The following is a 16872-nucleotide window of genomic DNA, read 5'->3' on the forward strand; positions in this document are numbered from 1 at the left end:
CACGTGATATATGCCTGAGGCACCCAGGCACATTTCCCTGGAGTATAAGAGTTGCAGGCGAGGTACAAATCGATGACCTTCGGATATTAAGTTCTGTGTTATTGGTTTGGTTGTTTTCAAACATAGTTCTATATAATATAAGAGATACAAAAAAAGAAACGTTCTAAGTGCGCACAGAAGCTATGAGTAGTATACAGGATCACTAAGATCACGCCCTGTCATCCCCATCATAATCCTCCACCACAAAGTCCGGTGTCGGAGGACTTGGAGGCAGATTAAAAGACCAGATGGCTACTCCTACCAAACAAAAGAGGGTACTGGTCATCATCCACGCGAGACCAACCCAGAACCCACCGAGACGCAGTCCAATCTGGAAGACGGTGGTGATGGATAAACTCGCAACCACATTTCCCAATGACTGGATAATCTCAATCGCAGTAAACAAGCGAGCGGTCTCATCACGTTCAACCAAAGTGGTAATGATAGAACGGCAAAGGAAAACAAAGCCAGATCCGGATGTCTGAATGACCATGCTGGGGATTAGGGTCGCAATGGTTGGGGAGAGGCCGATTCCGAGAGTTCCAACAGTAAGGCAGAATATACTGCGGCGCGCGAGCCAAAGGTCTTTCTCCGTCGATGAAAGTCGGGGGTTCAGGACTCTGCTCTTGAGGAAAGGTAGGCCGAAGAGGAACAGCGGGATTGACACCGTCGGGCGAGCAGATACCAGGAAGTTGGCTTGTGCTAGTGTCCATGAATAACGTGTCGATATATATTGGGTCAAAAACCAGGATGAGCCTCGGCTCAGGCGGTAGACCAGGAATGCGGTGAGAAGAAGGAGCACTGGTTTTCGGTTGAGGATGAACCGGTAGGGTTTAAGGTAGAAGCGGTAGTTTGCACGGAACTTTGCCAGGACAGATTGGTGGGAGTATGATTGGATGCTCCAAGATGGCGGTTCGTTCTCATGATCACCATTCATGTCGGGTTCTGTGCGATATGGTTCCGGTTCATTGAGATTATGTAAAGAAGTCTTTCGTTCGGGGTCATCCGCTAGATCTGACATCTCAACATGAGTTGATTCGGCTTTCCGGGGTGGCAGTGCATGCTTCGTTTCCGGTAGCACCAAAATGAGCATCATGCCAGCCATTACAATTGCAAATCCAGTCACCAATGGTATCCAGGGATCCAAGGTCATCAGATAAGAACTAAGAGCGCTCGAAGCGAAATCGGCGCCCATCGAGACGATGGCAAATTGAAAGAAGATTCCCGCTCTTTGCCACTCGATTAGCATCTATAAAGCTCATGTCCAATTAGGGGAGTAACATACCTCTCGGCCTCGGTGGTTACATCGGCCATCATAGTCCAGATAATCGCAAACGACACGACTGGACCACCACCAAACACCCACGTCAAGGCAGTAAACCAAAGCGCACGCAGGGGAAATATATCCGAAAACCACAATATAACAACTGTAAGAATAGAATTCAACGCAAACCCGGGAAGGGACAAAGCGAGTGTAGATTTGCGGCCACGACGGTCTGCCAGCAGACCATAGGGAATCGCCAAAAGAGCGCCTGCAAAATAATCAGACAATGGACTAGCCCTGGACACTCAAACCAACTTACTCAGTGACCCATCAAAGAACATATGGTACCCCTTCACAGCCGCCAGTTCAGCCTGCACCTCGCCGATCTTACACATGACCTCCGGCACTTGTCCATCCGCACCGATCTTCGTCGGATCCACACCTAGGAAATACTGGCGACAGGCGATCGACTCCATGATCCGGACCATGGGGCCCTCGAGGAAAGCGAAGCCGATTTCAACTGCGAGGACCATGGCGAATAGGGTCGCCTTGAGGCGAAAGCTAATGGCGCTAGCGGAAGCATTGGCCTTTACTGGACGGCTGCCTATACTGGGCTTGCTATGAACATGACGGTGGGCTGGGCCAGGGTTGCTAGGATCGGGGGAGTCGAGGAACGGGGCATCCTCGCGGTCCTCGCGGTCGAGGGACTCATGACGTATCGGGGCCATCTTGGCCAGTCATACCGTCAAGGGAGGGTATATATATAAAAGAAGGTAGTCGGATCGAAAGGTATAAATGAGGGTCAGTATCAGATCATTGTCAAAATTAAGTTAGAAAGAGTGTGAGAAATGCTGTCTTACGTGTCTGGAGGACAAGTTGCCAATCGTCGCAAGCCAATCCGGCACGATGTCTTGGCGACTGCAGTTTGTCGTCCAGGGGCTTAGTGGCCAACTAGTGTGTGTCCACTTTACTATTCTTATTCATTACTTTGCATATCAAATCCTTAGTATGTTTTTGATAGATTATTCAGGAATAAAATAAAGTACAATATACTGAGACCTATGGAGTAGGTATAACCCCTTTATATGCAAAAAAAAAGAAAAAGAAAAAGAAAAAACACCCCCTTTCTTAATTATCATATCCTGCCTCTTCAAATAAGCTTCCCCGAACTTGTACTACCGCCGACAGTTCCAGGAGGAATTCGTAAAGAATCACCACATTCGTCAGTACATGACCAAGAGTTGCGACTGGAGCATCCTTAGTATCTTCTGAGCCCAAGGCTCCCTCCTCGGCAGATGGGGACTGTGGATCCGCGGGTGCGGGCGGGAACGGCGTGGAAAGGCGCTGGCGAAGAGCCTCAGCGGCCACGGCTCGGGCGTTCGAGGATCCGCGCGAGTCCGGAGGAACGGAGGATCCATCACGATCTCGACTAGAAAGCATAGTGGGTGAATTGTCCGGGTACGGAGACCGGCCACGGGAAGCTAGGGTAGAGGCATCCGGTGAACCCGGGTATGACGGGCGCGAGCGATTTCTTGAGGATGCTGGATGCTCGGAGGGCTCTCGTGATCGGTCCGGCGTCTGTGGGCGATCGTCCTGGTGCAATAGTTCTCGCCGGGCAGCGACTAGTACATCGAAATCTGGGAGTTCTCGTTGCCATTGTCGGACCTGGTTCACGAGTTGTTGGAGCGCTAATGTCAATGTAGGAGCAGCTGTGGCAGGCCAAGTTGGTGCCTGGTAGGCCCGACGAACGTCTTCAAATCCATCGTCGGTTTCTTCGGAGGATGGGGCCTCGTATTGGTTGGGATCAACCAACACCCACCCGTCCAAGGAGAAGAGATGTGAGGATGCCAGGCTCATGAACACGCCTGTTAATGCTAGATTGACGATGACACTGTTGGTAAAGAAAGATTCAAGACACCCGAAAAGGGCCTGCACTATGGGATCGTCCTGTTGGAGCTGTAATGGTAGTGGTAGCGTCTCCTCGTCTTCGTCCATCGAAGAGATGGGCAGACACAGGCGGGATTCAAGGACACATGTCGCATCTGCAACATAGTTGTCATACGACTCATTCAGTGTAGGGTCATCGACGAGGGACGTTCCCATGACCAAAAGTTGCTCTAACTCGGCATTCAGAGCGCCAACGTGCCGTTGATTTGCAGGCTGGGTAGGAATGGTATAGATCAGCGCCCGTGCAAATAGATGGTGTCTTTGAAGAACGGTATTTAAAAGGCGTAGTGTAGCTAACACCGTCTGGCAGTTCGACGACTGGAGTCCTAGTAGGGCTAAATCGCGAAGATTGAATAGTGACGGCGATGGTTGAGCCGCTTCAGAGGCCAACGCAGCTAGCACATTGAGGGACTTCCGTCGGCTTGCGGACATGTCCATTTGCTCCTCAGGTTGAGGGGAAGACGCTAGTAAGAAGTGTAAGATTCGATGGACCAATTCGCCTTGATCGATCGAGTCGAGGATGCGGCACATGTAGGTCAGCACCGCAGCTGTCGAGCCACCAGCTACATCTGATGATTCTAACAACGAAGGGTACCTGTAAGAGTCAGTGATGACTCCATTCCAGAGGGACAAGAGGAACGAGTGTATACTCACAAAAGTTGCTCCAGAAACAGCACCTGGAAATGGTCTAGTAAGGTGTCGTTCACTTCGGCGGATTTGCAGTGGTCGATTGTATCCTGCCAAAACAACAGATAGGACATGAATGCATCCATTGTTTGATCTAGGGTTGGCTGCAAAGCGGTCTCATGTTTGGTATGATCAGACAAAACAACAATGTGAGGGAGATTATCGTCCTCGGTGGTGGGAGCAAACGACAAGCTTTGTTCGGTTAGTATACTGTTTCACAGCGATCAAAGAACCAAACTTACTGTCCCAGCTGGCTGTACAGTGCACCCAGTCCAGTGGCCATGAGCGTAGCCAGGTCACTCTCGATCAGCCACTTCTCTAAGTTTTTAGACCGCGATGCGGTTTCAATAAGGTAGAGCAAACCCGTTCGAGCAAAGTCACCAGCACGTCCTTCGTGATGAACATAGTCCACCAGCAGGTAGAACAGAGGGAACTCGTCCTTCCGCGTAGCTCCTGCAAACTCCGTCCCGCTTGGGGCTTGGGAATCACTATCCTGGGCAACAGGCGTTACCCGAGGCACAAACCACGCGGGCAGGATACCAGGCTGCAGACGAATGTTGTTGGCAATCCCAAATAGCAATTCAACAAGTCGGCCCTCGATCTCATCCGAAGTCTTCTCAGCGCGGCGGACGAGATCTACCATCGCACGGGCGAACAATCGGTTGTCCACAACCCCATCCACCTCGGCATCAATCAGCGTATCGAAGAATACCGTGGCTGATCGGACAACACCTTCATCATGAAAGGAGAGGGCAAGCTTGGTCACTGTCACAAAGACCTGGGAAGATGCTGCATAGGCGACACAGGGGTGCGGTGCGGGCCCGCGGGCTTCCTCGCTCAGAATCGAATTGAGTCGTTCAACGTATGTCCGTGCGTGCGCAACCGATTGTTCGCCAGAAGGAGTATTTGTGGAACGCCATATTTGCTATCAATTGGGTTAGTTGGTGGTCTCATGGCAACGGACGTAGTCGGTACCTGGAGGGCATTGCAGGCGCGTTTAAAGGCAGTCAGCCGTTCCGTGGGCGAGGTGGCCTTGGAAGGTTTGTTGGACAGCGCGCGCGAGCCGCCGATAAGACGAGACCACTATATTCCATTAGTAGACATTCATAAATAAGAAAGGGACACGTACAAAGTCCATTCTGTGAGGACAGCATGATCTCACAGGGTGAAAGTGACGGGGGGTCGAGGATGAGTGGAGACGGTGTTTATCGCGCTGATCGCCGCTTTACAACTACAGACCATCAACTTCCAAGGTTATTTATACTGCATGCACATTCGAGATTTATACAATTACAGTCATACACACTCAAGTTCCAACAAAGAAAGATGCCAGTCCAGGTCCTGTTCGTTGAATAAAAAGACCGTGCGCATATGGGGGCTCGAGTCGTTCGAGCCCAAAAACCCAAAGATATTCACAGATAAATGCGCTCCCAGATCTGCCTCCCACTATTTAAACGCCTAAAAGAAAAAAAAAGAACCTCCATAAATTTATGCGCCTGATACCCATTCCATCTAGCCGTCATCACATCATTTACGGATCAACCTCAATCACTCTCATCCTTTGGTCGCCGCCCGCCACGCTTACGGCGACCCTCATTTTGATCGCTCCCGTCGTCTTCGTGTTTCCGGCTAGCAGGTTGATCAGGGACCTTAGCGATGATGTCGGCCAAGAAGTCAAGCACTTCATCCTTGGCGACGGCCTGTTTGAGATGCGAGGCCGTGACGCGCTTTGAGTTGCGATCCTTGGCTTCTTGTGCCGCCTTGGTGACGAGAGAGATCATGAAGAGTTCGAGAGCCTTGGCTATAAGGAAGTGTCTGGTCAGTATCTTTTGCAAAGCATAGGGAATATGCGCGAAGGGAAGCGCAAAGAGTGTACTTACACACAGCAATCGGTGTCACCTGAGCAACCTTGCCGACATCCTCATCGGCCTGCATGATGCGCTTAATGCGCGCCACAGGAAACTTGGTCTTTACTTCAATCCCCGCACTTGGAGGCGCCGGCGGCATCTTTTCCTCCATCTCCGGCGCAGCGGCGGGAACTGGCTCCATTGCGATCGGCTCTGGGATTGGTTGGATTATTTCGGGCATGGGTTGAATTGCTTCGGGCATAGGTTCGGGGATGGGGGCGTGATCGGACTGAGCAAGACGGCTTGAACGACGGGCCATGTCCGAGTCTGGCTGATATGGTGGCACGTACTGCTGAGACACGCGACTTGGATTTGGGAGTTGGTATGGTTGGTATGAGTTGAAGAAAGGCGATGGGTAAGATATAATTGGACTTGGAAGCGCGTGTTGTCGGGGAGGAGGAAGTGATAGATCAGGAGAGCGAGGCCGATAATTGTCCTCTGTCATGGTTTAAAAAGAAAAAAAAAATTAAAAAAAATTATAGTGGAATCGCGAAAAAAAGTAGGTGGCCCAAGCTCCCTGGAGAGGAGAATCCAACGACCGAGTCGGGCGCCGCTGTCCTTTTTAAATTCCGTCGTGGTTTTTTTGGTAATGTTTTTACCGGGTTTGACTGTTTTGGTCTGTTTTTTTCGAATGAAAATCAACATTTTTGACCCTTTTTCATCTTCTTCTCTTTGTTATATCTCCTTCCTACTCACTCTTACTCTTCACCTTTTTCAAATTCTTGTTTTTTCTTTTTTTTTTTTTTTTTTTTTTTTTTTTTCAATTTGCATCCTTTTTTTCTCCCCCTTGTTCAATTTACTTTGTATTCTCCCCGTCTTCTCTTTGTCAGATTCAACTTCTCAAATATATTGCATTGTCCATATATCGTAGGTGACCTCTCTCTCCTTTCTTCCCCCCCCCCCTCTAGGCACCCGTAGAATAAAAATACCAAAATACCCGATGACGATAAATCCAAAAACGTCGAGTTGAAACAGATGAAACCATCAGAGTATCGCTGTTCTTCTATGAACGCCAAAAATAACTTGATCTAATCCGAGGGTCTCATCACGTCTACTTCATACAATGCACCTTGTTTGTGTGCTCCACGTCATCTCTTAGTTCCCGGCGTCTCTTACTTCGCTCTGACATGTAACTTCGGCGAAATAGTTTTTCCGACCAAATTCAAGCATCAACCTCTACACTTCTTACCGGGCATTGAAGCCATGTCACTGAAGCTCTCGGTCTAGTCAGGGTCATTTAATATCTCCAGCCATCCCCAGCCATGGCGGTGGCGGATGTCCCCGGTCTCATGGACATTGCCAGGTATGTAGTACTGGCATGCCGATCAAAAATTCGCGATGATGCTAATGATTCTGCAGTACCCTGACCCAAGATGAGATCCCATTCAAGCTACGATGTGCCATCTGCAATAAGCTGGCAGTGAACGCATTTCGTCTCCCCTGTTGTGACCAGTCCATCTGCGAGACCTGTATGTTGGAATGTTTCGTACCTGTCGCAAATGGTAGCTAATCTGATCTCTGTTCTAGGCCAAGCTTCCCTTTCCGACACATGTCCTGTCTGTACACATACACCCGTCTCTCCGGATCTCTGCAAACCCAACAAGGCTCTGCGGACCACTCTGAAGGCTTTCCTGCGCACCGAAGAAAAGAAGCGGGAAAAGGACCGCCAATCTGCAGCGCCTCCAACACCATCCAATGTCACGCCTGCGGATACAAAAATACATGTGCAGGATGCAGCCCCTGATCAAAATGGGGCTGTGCTAGCAACAGCTGTGGAGACCAAGGCACCTGTATCTCCGCATCCTACGGAGCCTACTGAGTCAAAGCCTCAAGAGCTGGGACTTGACACCCCAGCCCCAGACACGGTTGGAGAGAGCATTCCAGAGCCAAGTGCCCCAGATTCGGCCGATCAGCCAGCCCAGGTAATTTTCCACTGCTATGCTACACTCTAATTTTCTAAACTGACCCTATATGTATAGCCCGAGGCAACTGCTGATCAACTCAGCGGCACCGAAGCGGCCCTTGAGTCCACGACTGAAGATGCCGCAGTCAACGAAACCCCCCTGAATGGAGAACCTGCTCCTCCTCCCGAGGAGGCTCCTGAAGAATCCGCTACCAACTCGATGGCCCCAAACATGGCCGGAAACTTCCCCGCGATGGGTTGGAACGGAAACGGCATGAACCCCTTCATGGCTGGCATGTTCAATTACCCGAACACGATGGGTAAGTTCAATATTACCAAAATGTATCATTTCAATCTCGCTAATCTCTTTCCACAGGTATGCCCATGGGGATGGACCCGATGGCAAATCAGGGGATGTACGGAATGAACATGACTGGCATGGGCATGAACACTGGGATGAACTACAACGGGGGCATGTATGGATCGTTAGGATGGGACGCATCCCAACAGAGCAACAATATGTGGCAAGGCGGCCAAAATAAATTCAATCCAAATGCTTTCGCAAATGGCACGGGTCCTCCTTATGGAGGAGCATTTGGCGGGTCTAATATGTCTGCTTACCCTTCTCATTCAGACTATCAGTCTGGTTACTACGGCGGATATGGTCGTGGTGGATACCGAGGTCGCGGCCGTGGCCAGTTTGGCTCCGGTCGAGGTGGCTTTGGACCCATGCAAGGTCATTACCGTCAGGGTGCTAACTCAGGCTATCCCAACCAGAACCAAAACATGGCTAACGGTCCCAACGATACTCCAATGGATGCTCAAGGTAATATCCAAACAAATGAGACTCCAGAATCAGGTGAAGCTGCACCGGATGTGCCGGGTAATCCAGATGATATCCCAACAGGGGCCACAGACCAACCCCAAGGAATCCCCACCATTGACAGCCTTGATAATCCTGTACCAACTGGGCCTGGATACGGTCATATGAGTAATGGGTATGGCCAATACAGGTATGGCCGGTATGGACAAGAACGCGGGCCAGGCGTCGAAGGCGCTCCAGCTGCTCCGCGTGCCATGCGGCAGGGGCTACCCAACACCAGTGTACTACGACAGCGTGGCCTCCAGATTCAGGGCCGAGCCAGTATTTCTTGGTGAGACCTTCCTCTTTTGTCATTGTCTTGGCAATATAAATTCTAACGACCAGTAGTGAACCCACTGAGGACAGTCGCACAAGGGCTACATCCAACGCCCCGTCCCAACGTGCGCAATCTCGATCTCGATCTCCCTCACATAATCCAGCTTCTCGTCCCCGTTCACCGTCTATTCATGGTACTGAAGATGACCGTGACAGTCGGCGTGGAACAGAAACTAAACGCCTAGATCGGGTTGATGAGCTACAATCCGGCGCCCGTCACTCTCGCTCTCCATCCCGCACATCCTCTCGTCCATCTTCGCTCCGCCGGCATCACGACAGTGATCGGGAGCGAGATAGAAGAACCAGCCATCGCTCACATCGCTCCCGTCGTCACCGCAGCCGTAGCCGCAGCTCAAGTCGAAACGGCGATGCCCGTCCCTCTGGTCGCCTAGAAAAGATCGCAGAGAAAGACGGATCAAATGGCAGGACCAAAGCGTCCTCCGAGGCCCCAGAATCACGCGATCTAACAAGCCGAATCAGCAGCACCTACCGCTCTATCAAGGACAGAGGCAGCCGCCGCGAAGACGACAGATCACGAGAACAAGACCGAGATCTTCGCCGCCGCGATCGTGACCGAGACCGCGACCGCCGTGGCAAAGACCGTGATTCCGATCGCGAACGTCGCCGTGATGGCGACCGTGATAAGGACAGGACTTCAGAGCGCGACCGAGATCGACCAAGGGAGCGTGATCGTGATCGTGAGCGTGATCGCAAGCGCTCTCGCCGCGATCGATCCCCGTCCGCCGCCGCTGGCGACCATCCCCAAGCCCGTCGTGTGAAACGTGGCGATGAGGACCGTAGTCGGGACACGAACGGAGCCTCGACCAAAAGGGCCGAGCCCGATAAGGACCCTTACACTCTTGAGCGCGAAGCACGCAACAAGGAGCGCCTCGAGCGTGAACAGCAGCACCGCGAAAAGGCCAAGTCTGGCCGCCGCCGTGATAGCCGGCAGGACCGTGTGGTGGCGGGCCGTCGCATCAACTACAAGTATGAAGATGAACTTTGAGCTTGGAGTTTGCTTCTTTTCCTTCCGTACAAAATCATGGGAACATGGCGTCAGGGGTTTCTTTTTTACTTTTCTTGCATGTTGTTATTTCCCTTGAGCTAGGATGTGAGCCTGCTCAACAGTAGATATGGGATTTGTGTAGGCTATTTGAAATGGCTTCTTATGGATAGAGACAATGGACCTCCAAATGATGGAAATGAATTCTCTATTCTTATCTCTCTGACTTGCTGCGATAGTTGCTTCAAAAATGAAAATGAAATTCTTTTTGCTAGTAATAATGTTCATAGTCACCCCGTTGCTCTCCCCTAGCCCTTTCACCCTCCACCTTGCCTTCTGGCTTTCGCCTGCTCCGATGGTGACCGTACTGCCTACTGGTGCTCCTAGGAGTTCAGGTCTAGAGATAACGTGTTGCTACAGTGACTTGCTATCCTCTTCGAACTTTCTATCGATTGACTCGATTACTCCATCTTGCATAAGAAATTCAGCACTACTTCTGTCTCACCCGACTCCTCAGGTGACAAGGCAGCCCGAAATGCGGAGCATCGATCGAAGCACGGTCAAACAAGCCGACAGACGGCTTTATCATTGACTAGAAGCTTTGGAGCAGGGAGATTTTCAGTCTCCTATTGGTTGATACTAAGATGGCCTGACCTGGCTGAGAGACCTCAATTCGAGGGAAACGACATTCAGCCAGCCACGGATAGTTGTTGGCTGTTCATTGTTTATACATGCAAATGGTAGAATAAGTACAAAATTGACCAAACAGTACTGATAGTACTGATAGTACGGTGGTTGCTAGTGGGTAGCCTATAATGCAAGCAACAAGCCAGCTCCCAGGAGACCGGGGAGAAGATGGTTGGGGTTGCTGGTGGGCAACGCTGCCATTCCCTGAGATGAGGTGCTCGAGGCGCCACCGCTACTAGCGGCTCCGGTCGCAGTACTGGTACCAGTGACATCGACTGTAGTTTCAGTGGGCTCGGATCCCGAAGAGCCCGACGCCGTTATGGTTGCACTGGGTTCAAGACCCGTCGCGGAGGTGATTGCAGAGGGCATCAGAGTTGCATCGGGAACTGCGTCTGTTCCCGTGCCAATCTCGTGAATGTCATCATCTCCCCCATCGGAATTGGTGTTTGCGAGAGAAATCTCGTTATTGGCGAGATCGTAGACCACATAAGCGCTACGCAAGAACGTGTCGCCCATGAGACTCACCCCGGGCTCACCATAGACAATACCGAAGATACAGGTATCTTTCGGGAAACCGTCGTAGGCGGTATTATCCCAAATCAGGTTGCTGATGGGGATCGTGACCTTGGCGCCCGAGAAGCTAAAGGTCACATTGTAATCTGCCGTGTACATATCGCAGGGGATATAGGCGGCACCAACGGTCGATGAATAACCACCGCCAACCTCCTTGTAAATAGGGTCCACTACTTCTTTGGGCAAAACGATGAAAGGGCTCCCATTATCCAAGGTAACGGCCAAGGGAAGACCCGTTGTAAAGTCCTTGGTATCCTTGGTGGTCTTCACAGAGATATCTGTCAAGGCGATAGCCAAAGAATAGTACTTGTCGTCGTATACCGGTATAATGGGCACAGTTTGAAGCTCGCCTTGATATCTGGCTTTGTTAACACCTCCGAAAAGAAGGTTTCCAGTGCCGTCGAATTTATTCAACCACAGGCTGTAGGCGGTTGACTTGATAGCACCGCTTTTAACGAGCGCTTCCGGAAGGTTGGCGTATTCTTTGCGGAGATGAGTGGCGGCATAAGTACTTGCTGCATATCCGATTCCCAAAATGCCATCTGTACAGTCACCGAAGACCCCCCGTTAGCTAGATGAACTTTTCTTCTTTCCTTTTAGGCCAATGGATCAAAGGATTACATACGGGGATTGAGACTTTGTTCTGCCACTGCAAACTCCATATCTTTCACTTTGGCATCTCCGATCACCAGTGTGTCAGTGGCGTAATGACCTGCAGCCAAAAATCCACTAACGTAGGTAGCGTTCATCTCATAATCTAGCATTTTGAAGGTAGAGGAGTCTTTCAAATTGAACACGCCGGTCGAGGAGCAGGGATCATCATCCTTTTCGCAGTAGGTAGAATTTGGGATGTTAACCCAGATATCACTGCTGCCAGTATCGAGACTGAGCGAGAGATTCTGGGGCGGAGTGCCGACGGTGATGTTCACCATATAATACATGTTTTGCTATCGGGGAAATCAGTACATGACCCTAGTAATAATTCTACATTGTGATTTTCATTCTCCCTCTCTTGTGTCGTAGGTTGAGATAACAGAGATTGGATGGGAAATGGGAAACACATACCACATTGTATAATGCCGTGCTAGCGACTTTGGAACTGCGTTTCTGCAACAGTTCAGGTCGATCACTGCGGGCGATCGGCAGTGAGAAGACCGCAGGATCGTCCCGTTTGTGTAGAGTGATAGCATTGGCGCATGGCAAAGCCAAGGCGATCGACAGGATGGAGATCCCCCACATGGCCACAACGGATGTTGGTCGTTGAGTTCTGCAGATGCTGGTGTAAATTGGACCACAAAGGAACACTGCAAAAGAATAATATTGTAGGATGAAAGTTTTCTACTCTATAACTGCGGAAGGGGGCGATGAGGCACCCTTTCTGCACTATTGCCTGAGCCCACTCTCGCTTCCATCTTTTACTACTCCGTAATGATCCTGATCTAACTCAGGAATCCTTTAGTGGCTTCTAGGCAGATTACCAGCGTGGCGATAGCCAGTTATCGCACGCCCCTCGGGCTAGGGTCCGCCGAACAGCCTCTTGTTTTTCGCGCTAAGCTCGAAGGTCATCGGACATTGGTCCTGGATGTAGTTTGGTTCCACGCATAGAGTCGGCCACTCTAGCAAAATAGGGCTTAGGTACAGAACTGGAAATTAGCCTAGCAAACATGCACCTATCACTGGCGAGCACTACGGACTAATGAAAAGAATGTCGCATTGGCGGGATCTCCGGATGAAAGCCGGATGTAAAAGCGTTTTGGCCCCCAGGAACACACAAGTTTTGCGGCTCGTACCGCCTCGGATGACAGCGGTCAAATTGTTATTAGGGGTAGTTTAGTTTACCTGACTTCAGTGGTTATTTTCTTTGCTCTTATATGATACATATGTAGTGGCTGTGGCGGTGCAAAGTTGAATTCGATCTATAAAAGTATTAAGTTAGATCCTGGCAGCTTTTTGCGTAGAGGCCACGCCCCACCGCTTGACGATAGAGCTGACACTATAGCCGCCAGTTCCAACTTATGGAGGCTGCTGAACTTTTTTTCTTTTGTAGTTGCGCAGCAAATATTGAAGAAATATCATCACATCCTCTTTCCTTGTTGCGTAGAGAAACTGCAAGTACTCCTTTTTCCCTAGAAAGTCATAATGCCCGGAATGTAATTAGCGTGATACTTATAGATGTGGTCATGAAACGGGTCTTGATAGCTCCGCAAGGCATATGATTTATCATCTTTGTCTAGGGCAGCTACAAACGGACTGAAGGGTATTGAACATTCACGTTAGCACTGATCTATTGCCCTGAGCATACTGAATGAAGGGTGGGCCGATCATTAATATATATATATACCATAGCGTTCTGGATTGCTTAACTAATCCCAATTACCAAAGTTTTATTAGAACCGAAAACGATTGACAAAGAGTAGTTTAGATCACGTAGCAACACATTATCAGCATTTATACTATTAGCGTACTGTGAGTTATTGAACCCGAGCCCTAAAGGCTACCATTGAGGGGTGAGGACGGTAGTATAAACGACCATCAATGCCCAGGTGGATACAATCCGAATTCGAGAGGCCTATTCTAGGATTGAAGTACATAGTTTACTTGTTTGAATCTTTTAAAGATACTAACTATAGATTTTGTGAATACATGTCTCGTTTTAAGTATACCTATGATTAAACGTAGCAAGCTGATTGCTATATATCTAGTGATGTCCCATTGTATTCATTTGCGCATAGCTTTTCTCGTCGAGGAGTCTTATTAGGAGTCTTCTGTCTTTTCCTTCTACTCTGTATGGATTATATCATTTTCAGCCCACAAAATCCATGATGTGGTCCTATACACTATTATAGAGGAGTAGCTTAGAGGACTAGCCATTCTCGCCTTCAATGAACACAATATCCATATTTTGATTTCAATGGGCAAATGTATTGACAATTCCGCTAAAAAGAAACAAAAAAAAACCTATCCACACACTGCACCGCCTCATATACGTCAAACACCGTATGATTCCAATACGGAGCACAATCTCCCAACAATGAATGTACCTAGATAATATTTGACCAAGCAGTCTCCCAGAGACCAAAGTAGACCATATTATTTAGTTCAGCTTGCTCTTCAATGCCTCAATCTCAGCAGTGAGTGTTTGCATTTGCTGTGCCTGAGTTGCGATCGTCCTCGTCTGTTCGGCAATCAGGTTCTTAATATCTTCAATGTCGTTCTTGGGGATGGAAGTGGTGGGCGAAGGGGTCTCGCTAGCGGGTGATGGGACAATAGAGGACTAGGATAATTAGCAGCTAATACAAACTGACAAATGTGAATAAGGAACGGGAAACTTACAACTAAGGTGGGTTGAGGCTTTGTCTCAACCTGCTTTGTCTCAACTTGCTTTGTCTCAACTTGCTTTGTCTCAGCCTGCTTTGTCTCAACCTCCTTGGGCCTCAACGGGCTGCTGACACGGGGCGACGCAGACTCGGCAGCGGCAGGGCGAGTGGGACGCTCAACCGGCTTGGGAACTTCCTCGAAGCTGGAGTCGTCATCGTCGGAGACGGTAGCCTCCTCTTCACCATCGGCAAATTTGTTCACCATGGCGGCCATTGAAGCGCCTTGTTCCTTCATCGATGGGGCGGGGCGCGCAGCGGGAGTAGGCTGAAAGACGGGCTCGGGGCCGGCTTTAGGGGAAGCAGGCTCAGGGGCCTTGGGGGTCTCGGCGGGCTTGGGCGCAGGGGCATCAATGGAGCCAGTGGGCTTTTCCTCCACTCCCGACACCTCCTTGATGCCCTCGCCATCGAATAGGCTGGCCATAGAGATCTTGGGAGGAAGTGCCTCCTTGCCACCCAGCCATTCGGATGAGGACATGGCAGCGGTCACTCCAACCGTGGGCGGGTAGATGTCGTCCTGGAAGGTCTCAGATCGGCGGGGGACGATGAATGAGACAGGTTCGATGTATTGATCGTTGACAGTCTTGTAGGCGCGAGCGACTTCGTTGTCATGCATGTTCACGCCACGCTTGGGCATGAAGGCAACTCCTCGCTGGGGGTCGGCAGACTTGTGTTCAGAGAGGAACTCGAACTTGTCGTTCTCAAGCTCGAAGTATCGGATGTTTCCGTCACTGTTGGTTATCAGAATTTGCGAAGACATAAGGGTTCAATCATGGACACTCACCCTCGTCCAGCCAAGTATAGCATGTTAGTTCCATCATCCCAGAAAGGCATGCACACGCCAGAGATGGAGTCCAAGGTCTTGAAACCGTTGATGGGTTCTCGCACGGCACGGATATCCCAGAGCGCCAGCTGGCGGTCGCTCATCTTGGAGAAACCGGTAGTCGCAATGCGATCACGCTCTCCCAGCCACACAGCTCGGCTGTTCTTGGCACCGGTGTGGCCATTGGTCTCGTGAGCGGGACGTTCCTGTCGCACATCCCAGATGCGGAGCTTCTTGTCACGCGAGGTGGTGACCAACAAGGAGCCGTTGGCACTCCACGACTGCGACTGCACAATATCGCCAATGTTCAGCGTGAGCTTTGGTGCACCGGCTTCAATATCCCAGATCTTCACGGTATAGTCGCCCGAGGCCGTGGCCAGCACGTTTTCTGCCGCGGGGTTGAAGAGCACGTGGCCAATCTTCCTGCAGGGAGGGGTAAGCATGAGGCGATAATAGGTTTGGTCAAGAATCCGTACTTAGGATGGCCACTCAATTTGCCAATAGGCGCGAGATCCTGGATGTCATCGGCATCGGCCTCAGGTCGAACGGTGAAGTTCTCCGGAACCCGCCAGAGGAAAACCTGGAATCAGTCAGTCGCAATGCTGATAGCTGTTGTTGGTCTCACTATACCTTGCCGTCATCGGATCCCGAGGCAATCAGGTCGTCATTGAAAGGGTTCCTGCAGGGTTTCAGTTGGGTGCGGCGCGGGCGTTGTGTATTCGAATTCCTTACCAGTCGGTGTCCAAAACGACAGCAGTGTGGCCTCGGCACAATGGGATTCGCTCAGGGAGCTTGCCCCGTTCCTCAAGAGGGATAATCGCAAAAGCGCCGCCACCACCTGCTTCCCAATTGACCGCAATGTGTTTCGGGTTGACCTAGATGCACCGTAAGACCGGGTTCGCCAGTGAAACATCAGGGGTGATGCGGAAGGCGAAACACACCTTAAGAAGGTTGGTATCCCAGGCGTTTCGGGAGACTCGAAGGTTATCGTAGCATTGATCCTGCGAAAGTCAGAATAGGAGATCGGGGGGTAATAGGAGGTAGCCTTTACCTTTCTCGTCGATCGCCCGAAGACGTGGCCTGTAACGGTCAGCGGGGAGGCGCATTTTGGATTATAGAAGTAACTCACGATATTTGGAGGAACGAACAAAACGCCCGGACATGATTACCAAGTATTCAAACGAAAATGTTGAGCAAACAAAAAGTAGAGCAAGGGAAAAGGAGTAGGTGAAAGAGACGTTGGAGAAGCTCAAGCAACGGGGCTACTGGGGCTGCCGCTGTTTCGGGAATCCGAGTGGAGGCAAAGGCGCCCCACGAATTGCCAACTAATTTTGGAACAAACCTCAAAAGGAGGTAACAAAGAACAGCAGTAAATGTCTTTAGGGCATTGTACTATCTGATCTTTCGTGTGTTCTTCTTTCATTTTGGACATTGAAGCCTTTCATCTATGGCTTTGGAACAATCACG

At 50.3% G+C, this 16872-nt stretch overlaps 6 protein-coding genes across 6 annotated transcripts; 1 reads left to right on the forward strand and 5 right to left on the reverse strand.

Annotated features, from left to right (window-relative positions):
- Positions 1-208: 208 nt before the first annotated feature.
- N7455_001800 (putative MFS transporter) lies at positions 209-2031 on the reverse strand (the record flags this gene model as incomplete). The annotated part of the gene is made up of 3 exons (XM_040951896.2): positions 209-1268; positions 1325-1571; positions 1623-2031. The coding sequence occupies 3 exons, from the start codon at positions 2029-2031 to the stop codon at positions 209-211; spliced, it is 1716 nt and encodes a 571-aa protein (XP_040817924.2).
- A 400-nt stretch (positions 2032-2431) lies between these two features.
- On the reverse strand, positions 2432-5075 carry N7455_001801 (uncharacterized protein; the record flags this gene model as incomplete). Its single annotated transcript, XM_040951794.2, has 5 exons — positions 2432-3845; positions 3905-4129; positions 4180-4862; positions 4913-5020; positions 5067-5075. 5 exons carry the CDS (start codon positions 5073-5075, stop codon positions 2432-2434), a joined length of 2439 nt encoding a protein of 812 aa, XP_040817625.2.
- Positions 5076-5481: 406 nt separating this feature from the next.
- nctA (negative cofactor 2 transcription regulator complex subunit BUR6) lies at positions 5482-6289 on the reverse strand (the record flags this gene model as incomplete). The annotated part of the gene is made up of 2 exons (XM_040951445.2): positions 5482-5738; positions 5818-6289. 2 exons carry the CDS (start codon positions 6287-6289, stop codon positions 5482-5484), a joined length of 729 nt encoding a protein of 242 aa, XP_040817767.2.
- Positions 6290-7106: 817 nt separating this feature from the next.
- N7455_001803 (RING finger protein) lies at positions 7107-9951 on the forward strand (the record flags this gene model as incomplete). The annotated part of the gene is made up of 6 exons (XM_040952035.2): positions 7107-7147; positions 7204-7313; positions 7372-7766; positions 7824-8067; positions 8124-8901; positions 8958-9951. The coding sequence occupies 6 exons, from the start codon at positions 7107-7109 to the stop codon at positions 9949-9951; spliced, it is 2562 nt and encodes an 853-aa protein (XP_040817971.2).
- Positions 9952-10758: 807 nt separating this feature from the next.
- N7455_001804 (pepsin-like aspartic protease) lies at positions 10759-12447 on the reverse strand (the record flags this gene model as incomplete). The annotated part of the gene is made up of 3 exons (XM_040951952.2): positions 10759-11750; positions 11834-12155; positions 12274-12447. The coding sequence occupies 3 exons, from the start codon at positions 12445-12447 to the stop codon at positions 10759-10761; spliced, it is 1488 nt and encodes a 495-aa protein (XP_040817570.2).
- A 1855-nt stretch (positions 12448-14302) lies between these two features.
- N7455_001805 (coronin) lies at positions 14303-16568 on the reverse strand (the record flags this gene model as incomplete). Its single annotated transcript, XM_040950885.2, has 9 exons — positions 14303-14482; positions 14542-15313; positions 15367-15828; positions 15882-15985; positions 16036-16084; positions 16138-16280; positions 16347-16406; positions 16457-16485; positions 16535-16568. 9 exons carry the CDS (start codon positions 16566-16568, stop codon positions 14303-14305), a joined length of 1833 nt encoding a protein of 610 aa, XP_040818163.2.
- Between the last annotated feature and the right edge of the window lie 304 nt (positions 16569-16872).

The sequence above is a fragment of the Penicillium solitum genome (genome assembly GCF_028829755.1).
Source record: "Penicillium solitum strain IBT 25940 chromosome Unknown utg000001l_segment0_segment0, whole genome shotgun sequence".
Classification (NCBI taxonomy): domain Eukaryota; kingdom Fungi; phylum Ascomycota; class Eurotiomycetes; order Eurotiales; family Aspergillaceae; genus Penicillium; species Penicillium solitum.